General features: G+C 39.6%; 1 protein-coding gene across 2 annotated transcripts in view; it reads left to right on the plus strand.

Moving 5' to 3' along the window:
* RPS6KC1 (ribosomal protein S6 kinase C1) overlaps positions 1-14341 on the plus strand; it is a 122797-nt gene that overhangs the window by 34697 nt on the left and 73759 nt on the right. For both annotated transcript variants that reach the window (XM_060754289.2, XM_060754290.2), the window contains 2 exons: positions 1332-1388; positions 3336-3698. In XM_060754289.2, coding sequence (XP_060610272.2) covers positions 1332-1388; positions 3336-3698 — 420 coding nt within the window. The remainder of the gene's footprint in view (positions 1-1331; positions 1389-3335; positions 3699-14341) is intronic.

Consider the following 14341-nt stretch of genomic DNA (forward strand, 5'->3'; position numbering starts at 1 on the left):
TGAAACTTGGTCTCCAGAATCTTATTCCAGTGCTCAGATCTCTGCACCATGCTGATTCCCATATTTTTTTACACCCCACAAGTTGACCTTTGAGTCATGCTGGAGGACCTACAGATTTGTAAAGAGATGTTCCCTCAGGTAAAACAAAAGTGTTTTTGAATTCACCTTTAACCCTAACAAAAATGGAGGGGCAGCCGTGCAGTTTTCAACAACAACAACAACAACAACATAATAAAACTTTATTTCTAAATGGTAACTCTCTCCCAAAAAGGGACTCAGGGCGGTTTACAATACAAAAACAGGAAAACATTCAATGCCTTACAAAGTAACAAACAACATCAGGAATAATATAAAAGAATGCACAATAATAACAGTAAACTTGTAATGGAAGAATTAAGCATTGAAATGGGGACTAGGTAGTAATAAACCAAATTAGACAATAAACTAGAACATGTGTAAACATTAATAAAATATTTTGTTAAGGTTTTTTTTCCCCATAAGGTTGGCTTCACTTTGCTCTTCTTAGTAGAATTGTCAGGAGCCTCCGGTGGTGCAGTGGGTTAAACCCCTGTGCTGGCAGGACTGAAGACTGACATGTCGCAGGTTCGAATCTGGGGAGAGCACAGGTGAGCTCCCTCTGTCAGCTCCAGCTCTTCACGCGGAGACATGAGAGAAGCCTCCCACAAGGATGATAAAACATCAAAACATCTGGATGTCCCCTGGGCAATGTCCTTGCAGACGGCCAATTCTCGCACACCAGAAGCGACTTGCAGTTTCTCAGGTTGCTCCTGACACAGCCAAAAAAAAAAAAAAAAAAGAGTGTAGAATTGTCAATTGTTAGCCATGGCATGGCGGGAAACCTCTTCTCGCTCCTCTAAAAGTTAGTAAAGGGCAGAAAGAATTAATGTACCTATATTGCATTTCTCTTTGCAGTCCTTAATGGTTTTAACCTTATTGCTTGGAAATGTGTTGCTTCATTAACAATAACATGTAATATGATAAGAACAGATTAGTTTGGAGGCTCCTGACTTCTCAGTTAGCTAGACTTTTAGAGTGCAGATAATGCGGACTTCTTGAATTTAAAAGTATGTTTGTTGTTCTGCCTTCAAGTCCTCTTTGACTTAGGGCAGCCCTGTGGATGAGAGACCTCCAAGTGTGTATCTCCTCTGACAAATGTTCCCTCCCTTTTTTATGCTGAGCTGCTATGAGTTCTTTATCCAAGTTCTTTCTTCCTTTAATTAGTGCAATCTCTGTACTTGTTTTCATATATAAAAATTCATCAACTTTCTTCTCATATGCTCCTTCCCCCCTCCTCTTCTTTGTTTTTGAAGCACGGAAAGATGTTGGCGTCCTTGATGATGTGACACTTAGCCAATCAGAATATGGAGGTAAGAATAAATGGAATGAATTGGGAAGTCCTTGACTGTTTCTTTCTTCTGGTGTTAATGCAAGCAGGGCAACTGTGGCATTTCTTATTGCTTCTGAGATTAGCTGAAACCTTGAATTGCACTCCACGCAGCTGAGTTTCTTTTGACAAAGCAGGTAACCTGGAGGCCAGTTCTGTAACTGACAAGACGCCTACACGGAAATGGTGTTTTGTTACTGATGTCCTTCGTCTCTGAAACAGTGGGTCTTCACAGGGTGCCTGTTGTGGGAGTGAGACTTGAAGGAGCTGGGTGATGAAAGGGATCTAGACAATGGATGTGAGTGAAAGGATGACAAAGAAGGTTTTAAAAAATGATATGAGGGCATGTTTTTGATAGCGGGTACTTAAAAACTTGCTCTTGGGTTGATGACTGCCTGTTCTTCTGTTATTCCATTTGAGAGAGCTCTGGACTGCAGATTTTCTGCTGACCTATTTAAAGTCCAATTTTTAAAACAACATCAGCCCTCTTATAAGTAATTGATCTTAAAATATCAAGGATATGGTGGTTGTACCGTAATGTAAACCATTATAGACGTGCAGTTTGGTTAAACCATTCCAAAAGGCTTAGCGGAGTTACTGGTTCTCAGTAGGAAGGGATACATATTTTAATAATTGTATGAGGAGAAACAAGCTTTCGGGACAGCACAATAAAGCACCGATAGGAAACCTTACCATGCCAACTAGATGTGGATGTTTTTAAACAGTATATTTTAATGTTGAGAAAAAATATTTTTAATGTTGATGTATTCATATACTTTATTCATGTCTCAGCACTGAATGTCTGACGTTTGTATGTTGTGCTCTTCACTGAGTCCCCTTCAGGGTGAGAAAGGCGGAATATAAATGTTATAAATAAAGAAATAAATAATACTCATTGCAAATCTGAATACTTGGAGCTTAAAAAATGTTAGTGGGTTTGACTTGGTGCCAGAATGACAGCAGTGCTGGCACAAATCAGGTCTCTAATGAGAGGGTATTCCGCAAAGAGGGTGCTACAGGAGAGAAGATCCTACCCCATTTGCTCCCATAGTGTATTGCCACCAAGAACCGCTCTTGGACAGGTCTGCTGTTTCAAAACATTTTTGGTGATGATGGCAGTGGCTGGGGCATGCAGATTTGGGTGGTACATAGATGCAGCCCACAGGTCAAATATGAATCACCACTGATTTAAGAGATACTATCTCAGAGTAAGAAAATGGTAAACTCTAAACAGTTCCAGCCCAGCTTACCTGTTCGAACATATTTCCCTCTATGATTCCGCTCAGAGATTAAGATCTTCTGGGCAGGCCCTGCCCTTGGTCCCACCCCCTCCACAAGCATGTCTGGTGGGGACGGGAGACAGGGCCTTCTCAGTGGTGGCCCCTTGGCTATGTAATTCCCTCCCTAGTGAAATTAGAGCAGCCTCCTCTCTTATGACCTTCAGGAAGAAGGTAAAAACCTGGTTATGTGGCCAAGCTTTCAGACATCAATATTTTTAGTGCAATAAGAGAGTAAGGAATTGTGAACGGACCAATTGAATGACTACGGATTTGATTTTTGGATGGTGTGATTTTAATAGCTTTTTAAAAATGGAGTTGTTTAATGGTTGGGTTTTAATATAAACATTACTGTATTATCAGTATTTTAACTTTATGTTTTATTTCTACAATGTTTTCTATGGTTTATGTTTTATTATGGTTAGGTTTTTAATTTATAGTTATATGTTATGTCTTGCTATTATGTTGGTGTTCACATGTATGTATGGCATTGAATTTTGCCATTGTTAAGTTAGAAACAGCTTTGGGTCCCCTCAGGGGGACAAAAAGTGGTATATAAATGTAGCAAATAAATTAATAAATTAATAAATTAATAAGATTGGACTAGATGAATTCCTAATGTCTCCCAATTCCTTTCTTCCATTCCACTTAAGGTTTCTCCAGTGACAGTGACTTGATATCTTTGACTGTGGATGTGGACTCTCTTGCTGAGCTAGATGATGGAATGGCATCTAACCAGAATTCTCCAAGTCGATCTCTCGGCCTCGGCTTTACCGCTGATCCTCCAGCACAGGCTTCTGCCATTTCGGATCATGAATGGAGCAAACCTGATGGCGAGAGGGAAAGCCGTGGTCTGTTTACTGGGAGTTTAAAGGCCAGGCTTGGCAGGCGAGACTACTTGGATAAAGCAGGGGAGCTGATAAAGTTGGCCTTGAAGAAGGAGGAGGAGGAAGATTATGAGGCAGCTTATGGTTTTTATAGGAAAGGAGTGGATCTGCTCCTGGAAGGGGTTCAAGGTATGATCTTAATTCTTTATTTTTTTGTTGTATTAGTTTTTTTCAATGTAAATTAAGTCTTTATCCCCCACTTACCATCAAACGTATTCACAGCTATTTTCCTACCACCAAGTATATTTTTAAAAATAATCTGCATGCTGATAGACATTGGAATGTTTTCCAGGCGTGGAGATGTTCGTTTTTTGGACTACAGCTCCTGGAGTCCTTCGGTGAGCCTGGTCACTGAATAGGGATTTTGTAAATAATAGTAAATAATGACTCCCCACCCTAAAGCTTGAATTTTTATACATATACTTTTCTTTTAAACACAATACCAGGGCTCATCCTACTGCTAAAACATGCCTGGTTTAGAATTTACACATGTTTACCCTTCAATCTATATTGCCATTTCCCAATCATTAGGCCTTATGTCTGATTTCTTCCTTGCCATGTGATGAATGAGCGCTGAGAAATTTTGTTCCAGGGAACTGACTTTCCAGATGCCTCCGGTAGTGTAGAATATAAGTGTTCCTGGCACCTTTCCACCCAATTAAGCCCATAATAAATAACAATGATGCAATATATTTGCATTGCTGTTTTCCGGAAGGATTTTTGCCTGTATGCCTAGGAGTAACCTTTCCTCTCAGTGACTGTGTAATAAGGAGTGACATAGTAAGGAGTTTGAAAGTTTCACTTAGGTTCTGTTAAGTGAGGTTTCAAATTAATTTTAACTATACTTTATGGTGTAGTGGTTTTTGCATTGGACTACAACTCAGGAAACCAGGATTAAAATCTGTGTTCCAGCATGGGAAAACACTGGGTGACCTTGGGATAATCATACAGCCCCTCTAATCAGATCTTGCTAAGAAAAATCCGTAATAGAGCTTGCCATAAATTGGAAGTGACTTGGTGACCCTCAACTATAACAACAACACTCATAAACTATCCTTTGAAGTTGACTGTTTTCAAAGTTATTCAGATTAGCCTCATTGGGTGAGATTCGGTTTATCAAAAGTAGAAGGAAAGCCTGAAAACTACTTATGGCAATGCAAGGGACGAAGAAAATACAAGCCATGGGTTTAGTTTGGGATGCTGGGATGGTAACACTGTGGCTTTTTGTATTTATTATTTATTTTGTATCAAAAGCATTGCACAAATAAGTATAAAACTGATAAAAATAAAAGGAGCACAAGCGGCTAAATATTTTTTGACCAAAAATGGGCAACAGCTACAGCATTGTCTGTAGCTTTAAACCATTCTTCCTCTGTACATAAGGCAGGTCATTGTGAACAAGCATACAGATGCAGAGTTGTTTGTTCAGCTCCACAGTCGTACAAGGCAGAGGATTCTTCTAGGTAGTGCCATTTTGCCAGGCTGTCTTTTGATCTGCCCACTCCACTTCTGAGTCTGTTCAGGGGCTTCCAAGTTGCCCATTCTTGGTTTGTCCCTGGAGGAGGACCCTCATGGGGGGGGGGGGGCATCCAATTGGGATTTCCTGGTTTAGCTGCCCAGAGGGATACTCTTGCTGTTGATGGGGGAACATTAAGATGAGTGGTGATTCTCATGAAGCTTTTCCTTGATTTGAATCTACTGGGAGGAGGCTGATAGCCATGCAGTGGATGGCTTTCACAGTGTTCAACCTTATTTCACAGTTAGCAACAACTTCTCATTGCACATTAGAGGGGGTGGGGGGCAATGTCAGCTAGCTTGTGAAGTTTATCAACAAGTGTAGGTTTGAGACATCCTGTGATTATTCTGCATGTTTTGTTCAATATTATATTCACCTGCTTCACGTGGGCAGATTTATGCCAGGTGGGGCAGGCATACTCAGCAGTTAAGTAGAATAAGGTCAGGGATGATATTCTTATTAATTTTCTGCAGGATGTTATTGCATGCAGCTACTTTGTGCATGCAGTATTTCCTAAATGTTAGTGTTCGATCTAAGGTGACACTGAGATATTTAGGCATTTTGCATGAAGAGTACCTTTCTGGTGTACTAAGACATGAGAGTATTTGATAACAAAGTCATTTGAATTTTTCACTAGGGTTGGCAGAATTCTTTCTCTTGAATTTTAGTTAAAACCTGAAGTTTGCAACTTGGCTGTTCCACACCTTCTCATTATGTCATTATGATTCATGCTGAAATATCCCCTCCCAGTTGTTTGTATTATTAAAGCAATGCCCTTCGATATAAGTGGGGACAATAACAAATTAAAGTAATAAACCCTCTCTGGAGTCAATCTGATGATACATAGCAACAATGTTATAACATAATTCATAATATTGCGTTATTAGTAATCAAGATGCCTCTAATAGTGTGACACCATTTTCTAATGCTGTAACATTAGAAAATGTTGATCATTTCCACTACCTTGGCAGCCATCTCTCCACAAAAGTGAAAAACTCCTGAGCTCTGCGAGTGCAGCATTTTTCCGAATGAAGCAGAAAGTGTTTGAGGACCAGGACATCCATAGGGATGCCAAGGTGCTTGTTTATAAAGCTATTATCCTCCCAACCCTGTTATATGCCTGCGAAATGTGAATTGTCTACAGACATCACACTCAACACCTAGAAATATTCCATCAGTGTTGCCTCCAAAAAATCCTGCAAATCTCTTGGGAAGACAGGTAGACAAATGTCAACGTGCTGGAAAAAGCAAAGACCACCAGCACTGAATCGATGCTCTTACACCATCAACCCTGCTGGACTGGTCACATTGTCCAAATGCCCGATCACTGTTTCCCAAAGCAGTTACTATACTCCTAACTCAAGAATGGAAAATGGAATGTTGGTGGACAGGAAAAGAGATTTAAAGATGGGCCTAAAGCCAACCTTAAAAACTGTGGCATGGACACTGAGAACTGGGAAGCCCTGGCCCTTGAGCACTCTAACTGGAGGTCAGCTGTGACCAGCAGTGCTGCACAATTTGAAGAAGAACGAATGGAGGGCGAAAGGGAGAAATGTGCCAAGAGGAAGGTGCATCAAGCCAACCCTGGCCGGGACCGCCTTCCACCTGGAAACCGATGTCCTCACTGCAGAACATGCAGATCAAAAATAGGGCTTCACAGCCATCTATGGACCCACTGCCAAGACACTGCACTTGGAGGACCATCATCCTTGGTCTATGAGGGATTGCCTAAGTAAAGTATGTCACAAACATATTATGTATGGGGTTTCAAATTGCTTTATTTCTTTTATCCCCTTTTGATAGAGAAATATATTCTTGCTTTCTTCTTTCTCTTATCTCAAAGCCTGTATAAAGGGGGACTTATTTTCTTCCCTTTTCCTGCCACATCTTTCAATTTTATTTCATTGACTTAATGTTAAGTATAGAAAGGATTGGGAATATTTTATTTCAGCAAATGGCCAGCATTGAAAGCATTGTATAAATGTTGAAGTGATGGTGGTAGAAACTGTAAATAACATTGCAGATCCATATTATTGCCACTTGGTGGTGCCAAGCAAGTATGAATTGGTGCTCTCAAATTTCAGTGGCAGCCTAGAAGAGAAAAAAAAGCAGGAGAACATTTGTACTATCCCTAGATTTGAGAGCATTTACGCTATTTGTGCCATATTCCTGTTGAAGTTTCCAATCACCTCTTATCAAAATGATTTAGTGACTGAAGAAATGGATTTAGTGACTGAAGAAAGGCTTCCCATGCTTACCGGTGGGCTGTTAGGAATTGTGGGAGTTGAAGTCCAAAACACCTGGATTTAGAATAATCTCCCTATTGAGGTTATGGAGGTTTCAATTTTTGGTTATTTTTCTGCCATCAGCCAAAGACTGATTTCTTTGTGCAGGCGGTTTCTGATTATTAAGATTGTCAGTTCTCTCTGTTTTTTAATGAATTAATTTTAACGACTTTTACTGATTTTATTATTTAGGTACAGTTCTTTCAGGCAGTTGGTGTTTTTTAATCATAGGTGTTCTCACTGGACTAACTTGGCTTGGACTCTTTTGGAGGCTGTCTGATTCTATTCCCAAGTCTATCACTTCCCCATTTACTCTCATTAGAAATCAAATACCTGTCATAATCCTTTTCCTGTACTGAAATAATAGCCCCCAAGGAACAGAATATGCTTGCCCAATTTCTGACAAATTGATATTTTGTTTTATCTGCTTTTAAAGTTGATATACATTAAAAAAAGAGTAAACTGTCAAGAAGACATTTCTTTCATGGCAGAAGGGGAAGAAAAAAATGTTCAGGCATAGTTTCCTCTCTTGAAAGGATCAGGTGCTGCCAAGTTTCATTAGCTAAAGCCTTTACATTTAGATTTGTACAATAACAGCCTTTACATTTAGAGGGCGTTCGAAAGAAGACTCTTTTAACCCCCAAGGTTGCATGTATATCATTGTTCTGAAATTGTTAGAAATGATAAAAGTTAGCTCAAAGTGAAACCCCTGTACAGTTTTCCATGGGTAGTTGTAATGTTTTTGTTGAATGTGAATCTTCACATTTTGTGTGATTGGCTTCCTCTTTCCTCCCTGAATCACTTTTGAGAGAGAAAAACAGACTTATTATTATTATTATTATTATTATTATTATTATTATTATTTATTTACATGTACATAGCAACACAGCACACATTAGGTCCAAGTGTCTGGAATTCATCCCTGAATATTGCGCTCTTCCGAAGGGCCTAGGATATTGTTGTTGTTTTTATTAGTATTATTATAGTAGAATCTCGCTTATCCAGTCTTTGCTCATCCAATGTTCTGTATTATCCAATGCAGTCTGTCTCCCGTCCGGATCCACAGCTGTTTCAATACATTGCGATGTTTTGGTGCTAAATTTGTAAATACAGTAATTATTGCATAACGTTGCCATGTATTGAACTGCCTTTTCTGTCGATTTGTTGTAAAAACATGATGTTTTGGGGCTTAATTTATAAAATCATAGTGTAATTTGACGTTTAATAGGCTTTTCCTTAATCCCTCCTTATTATCCAACATTTTCACTTATCCAAACTTCTGCTGACCTGTTTATGTTGGATAAGCGAGACTCTACTATATTATTATTACGTTTTGGGGCACTTTAAATGAAAACGAGGCAGATTATAGTCGTAACCCCAAGATCTCAAGGCAAGAAACTCATGGTTTCAAAAAAATGCTTGCAAGGACTAGGTGTTGAATGTGAATAATGTATAAATCCCATATATAAGCACATTTTAGGTCAAAATTATGGATTTAGATAAGACCCATGAATAAGTTGAGGGCCATTCCACAGAAAGGTGAAAGCACTAATGCTGCCCTTGGTTGAGAGGCTGGTGCTTTTGCTTAGGTTTTGGTGGGGTGGACTGTGTTTTTGTCTTTTCCCACTTTACTCAGGGAGAATTCCTTTCTTGATAAGAGTTGAGGTACAGTACACTACTCACATTGACCTGGGGATAATACCACAGTGTGGACATCGGTTCCCAGGTAGAAGGTGGTCCCAGTCAGGGTTGGCTTGATGTGCCTTCCTCTTGGAAAGGTTCCTCCCTTTTGTTCTCCATTCTTTGAATTCTGTAGCACTGCTGGTCACAGCTGACTTCCAGTTAGAGCGCTCAAGGACCAGGGCTTCTCAGTTCTTGGTGTCTATGCCACAGTTTTTAAGGTTGGCTTTAAATTTCTTTTCTTGTCCACCAACATTCCATTTTCCATTCTTGAGTTGGGAGTATAGTAACTGCTTTGGGAGACGGTGATCGTGTATTTGGATGATGTGGCCAGTCCAATGGAGATGGTGGCATAGGAGCATTGCTTCAATGCTGGTGGTCTTTGCTTCTTCCAGCACACTGACATTTGTCTGCTTGTCTTACTAAGAGATTTGCAGGATTTTTCGGAGGCAACAGTGATGGAATCATTCCAGGAGTTGAGTGTGACGTCTGTAGACAGTCCATGTTTCACAGGCATTGAGGTTTATATATCTGTGGAATGTCCAGGGTGGGAGAAGGAACTTTTGTATGTTTGAGGCAAGTGTGAATGTTGCAATTGGCCAGCCTGATTAGCATTGAATGGCCTTGCAACTTCAAAGCATGACTGTTTTTGCCTGGGGGAGTCCTTTGTTGGGAGGTGTTTGCTGGCCGTGATTGTTTCCTGCCTGGAATTCCCCTGTTATTTGAGTGTTGCTCTTTATTTACTGCCCTAATTCTAGAGTTATTTTTAATACTGGTGGCCAGATTTTGTTCATTTTCATGTGTTTTAGTGTTTTAAATTAGTGTTTTATTGGGATTAGTTGTGAGTAAGTAAGTTCAGTGTAGAGCTCGCAGTGTTCCATGACCAGTGTGATGGAGAATTCTGGAAGCTGAATGTACTGTCCTTAAGTTCTGGCAAAAGCCATCTGTGTGATGCTGAATTAGATGATCACAATCTTTCCTGATCACAAATGGGAATTTTGTATTTGTGAAGCAATAGGTGAGGTGTTCACAGATGTTACCTTTCAATACCAGATAAATATGGCTATGTAAATCAGTTGTTGTGAACCACAAGTAGGAAGGTATTATTTAGTATCTTGCTGTGAGCTTCCCATCGGTACCTGCTTGGCCAGTAGGTTAACAGAATGCTGGACAAGATACGTCTTTGAGTGATCCAGCATGACTCTTTTTTATGTTCTGTCAGTATTTCCTAAAGCCACACTTCTTCATTGTTTGGAACCTAACTATGTTAAAGTCCTGCACAATAATTTTTTTATACAGCAGATAGAGCTCTCATAAGTATTTGTCCAGACAGCACTGGATTGATTATAATTTTGGAGAATATTCAAATCTCATTTAGCAAGTACAACAAATAAGGAATTCAAGTCCTAAAATAATGTTATATTGTCATGCATTTTGTTATTTACAAATGGAAGCCATTCCGACCATATTCTAGTGAAATGGGCGTGTAACTGCCTGTATATCCTGACTATGATTCAATCGTATTTGCTAAGCATCCAGCTTTCTCAATAGGACGCACTGTATTTTATCAAGCTATTTATACTAGCTATCCCAAAGTCCAGTCTTGCTATATTTAAGGATGTAATTAGTGAGTTTCATTTTATAATGCTTATTAATCTCATGCTATCTTGATTTTGATTGATTTTACTGTGTTGTTATGTAGCGTTCTTCCTGGTCGTTGCTTATACTATCAACTTTATTTGGAAATAATACTCACTGAAAGAAAAGGAAGGAGAAAAGAGATAAAAATGTAGTGCACACGCTGGCAACCTCAGGGCTGGACTTCTGCAGTATGCTTTACATTGGGCTACATCTGTACCAAGTTTGGAAACTCCAATTAGTTCAAAACAAGGCAGCCAGACTACCGTACTTACAGGAACACTTAAGAATGAGCATTTAACCCCAATACTAAAGTCACTCCACTGGCTGTCAATTAATTTCCAGGCAAAGTACAAAGTGTTGGCTTTGACTTTTAAAACCCTTCATGGTTTGGGTCCAAGTTACCTACAGGATCGCCTCTTCTCGTACAATCCACCCTGCACACTTAAGTGCTTTGGAGGGTGAGGGAGATATTCCAGCCTGCCAGAACCCAATTGGCAATTGTTGTCCAGAGGACCTTTTGATTGGTTGCCCCAAGACCATGGAATGACCTGCTGGAAGAGCTCCGATAGCTAAATGAGTTGTGGGAACTGAAGAACTTTCTCTTCTGGCAGGCATACCTTGTTAGTTTTAACTATGACCTTTAAATCATATTCTATGCCTATTGTGTTTTAACTTTTGTCTTGGGTATTTTGATATGTGTATGTTTTAATATATGCCATTGTGATTGTATTGTTTTATGTTTTAATATGTGATTTTATAGATGTATTTAACTATATTGCACCCTACCTCAAGCTGAAAGGAGAGGTGGGTAATACCTAAAATTGATATTATTATTATTATTATTATTATTATTATTATTATTATTATTATTATTATTTGATACACAACAAGAGTAGTACACAGCAAGCAAGATAGCTATGCTGGCTTTTGTATTCAATCACACCTTGGACACTTCCCAAAGTGTGCCACATTTCTCCCAGGTATTGTAATGTAACTGGGAAACACCCCGTCCTCATATCTGTTGGGTTATCTGAGCTCAAATAAATGTGATCATTCTTTATTGATAGGTAGAGAAATGTAATTTTGTTATGATTTCTTCATCACATGGAGTCTATCAATAAAAGGATGTGTTACTGTTTTCCCTTCAGATCATTCTTCAGAACTGGCCCTTATGGTTTTAAAATCTCTGCACTATCCAAGCAAGGGAAACCAAAGGGCAAAGAAACATGTCTATCTGTTTGGCTTCACCCTTTCATCCCAGGCTTTGTTTGACCAAGAAATATTGGTTATAAAGCCAAGCTGTTAAAAATTGCCAGACCTTACGAGGCATAGACCTGTCTCTTGTGGCCAAGGACATCATCCTCAGTCAGCAGAGAATTTGAAATTCTTGGCTGAGCTATGTTGTTTTTGCTTACTCTCTCTTGTCGCTTCCCACTTACAAGTCTTTCCAAGAAAACTGATTTGCTTGTCACTTCAGGGCGAAAGTAGTCCTATGCCAGTCTCTTGTTGAAGGCTAGGAAGCTGCTGTCTGATGACTTCCCAAGGCATCAGAACAAGAAACCTCTTGGCCCAAATTTTGTTCTTTGGCTACACGCCAAGTAAAAAGAGCTATGTCCGATGAAATGGCTAGAGAGCACAACCAGCCAGTTGAAATTTTTATTTCTGCTTCAGATTTGAAATGATCTTTAAAACCTGTCCCAACAGTATAGGTAATAATAGCCTTCACCAATGGGATGTGGTGAATCACACCTTCAATCGTCCTTTAGTTATCCTGGTTGACACTATAGATCAACACATCTTGAGGACACCAGGTTGAGGAAGAATAAAATACGTCAAGAAGCTAAGATTGAGTAAATTAATCTATAGTTTTGGTGAGATCCTAGCCCATCACACTTTCTCTGATCCCTCGTGTTAACCAAAACGAGCCAGAAAATGTCAACAAAATGTCATGTCAGACTGGTGTTTTTGCAACTACACACTCTTAAGGGGAAGTTCTGCAGTGTCAAAATACCACCATATTATTTCATGAGATTGAGGCCCCAATTCATAGAGTCATAGAATAATAGAGTTGGAAGAGACCACATGGGTCATCTAGTCCAATCTCCTGCCATGCATGAAAAGCATAGGGGACTCTGTAAGGTAAACACTCGTGTCCCTTTGGAATGTAAATTCCAAAATCCCTGTTGTACTGACTGAAGTTTATGGGAGTTGTCAGGCAAAACATCAGAAAGTCACCAGGTTGTCTCTGTCTTAGGCTAAGTGGTCAAGGATGCAGATTGATTGTTCTGTCCACTCTGGGCTTTGAAGTTGACTTTCCTATAGTCAGAATTAATTCTACTGCCATTCGTTCATTCTCATCCTCATTTGGGGCTCTGTAGGGTAAGTGAACAGTCTTCATTCTGACTTGATTCCAAGTCCATATTGTGATAATATCTTTATTAAGAACTGAATAACTCCAGGTAATTAGATTTGGGAGTACCTCAAGGGTACTTTTTGTGAAGATAGAAGCAGCTGTGTTTTTCCACATTGATGTAGTTTAGCTTCTTACATTTGTACAGAAATTTCTTCTGACTCAGTACAACATTAACACCCATTACAGATTGGTTTGGCATAAAATTATAATGTTTGCTTTATTAAAAGTGAACCTTATTCAGGCAATAACTGCAAACTGAATTTACTTATTACTTTTATTTCATTGAGAACATAGCTAAGGGATTCTGATTAGTAAGGAAAATCTCTTTGATTTTGCCTGTTCAAGAGAAGCACATAGAAACAATAAAACCAGAAGAATCATAGAATCATAGAATCAAAGAGTTGGAAGAGACCTCATGGGCCATCCAGTCCAACCCCCTGCCAAGAAGCAGGAATATTGCATTCAAATCACCCCTGACAGATGGCCATCCAGCCTCTGTTTAAAAGCTTCCAGAGAAGGAGCCTCCACCACACTCCGGGGCAGAGAGTTCCACTGCTGAACGGCTCTCACAGTCAGGAAGTTCTTCCTCATGTGAGAATAATCAGTATTAATAAAATGAAGGTTTTTATTCATATGTGTGTGAGGAGGTCCACTCTAGTTTTCCATAGGACCAAGCAGGCATGAAGCACTCATTCCTACAAAGAGCCTAGGCCACAGATTGCATTGATCTGATCCTATACATTGTTTTAAATCAAAGTGCTTTTGTTACATATTTTAGAAATATTTTGGAGTTGAAAGTATGAACAGTTTGTTCCTCTCTCATTCAAAAAATCTATTCTGGGTTCCATTTCCCCATTTTCTCCCATTTTTCAAAGAAATCAAAAGCTTTGAGAAAGTGGAGTAGAAATCCATCTTCCCACCCTCCCAACTTTTATTCAGTTCTTTTCTGGGCCTTCATATCTCTGCACTTAATGCCATAGGGCCACATTGACTCTGCCTTAATTTGTATGGCTCTGGATGTTGAGAAGGAAGGACACGACCTGGCCTTTCTGTAAAATGGATGCTGGAGGTCCTGTCTTTGATCAGCGTGCAGAGCAGTCTGAGGTCGGCACACCCCTCCAGGCCCATTGATTGCCCTCTGCTTTAGCGAGCAGCCTCCTTCTTAATTGACCCTTTTCTGGGCAAGTCCTTGAATGAACCATGTGCTGCACCGATACATTGCCCTCTCCGTTGTCAT

Source organism: Anolis sagrei, chromosome 1, assembly GCF_037176765.1.
Source record: "Anolis sagrei isolate rAnoSag1 chromosome 1, rAnoSag1.mat, whole genome shotgun sequence".
NCBI classification, from domain to species: Eukaryota; Metazoa; Chordata; class Lepidosauria; order Squamata; family Dactyloidae; genus Anolis; species Anolis sagrei.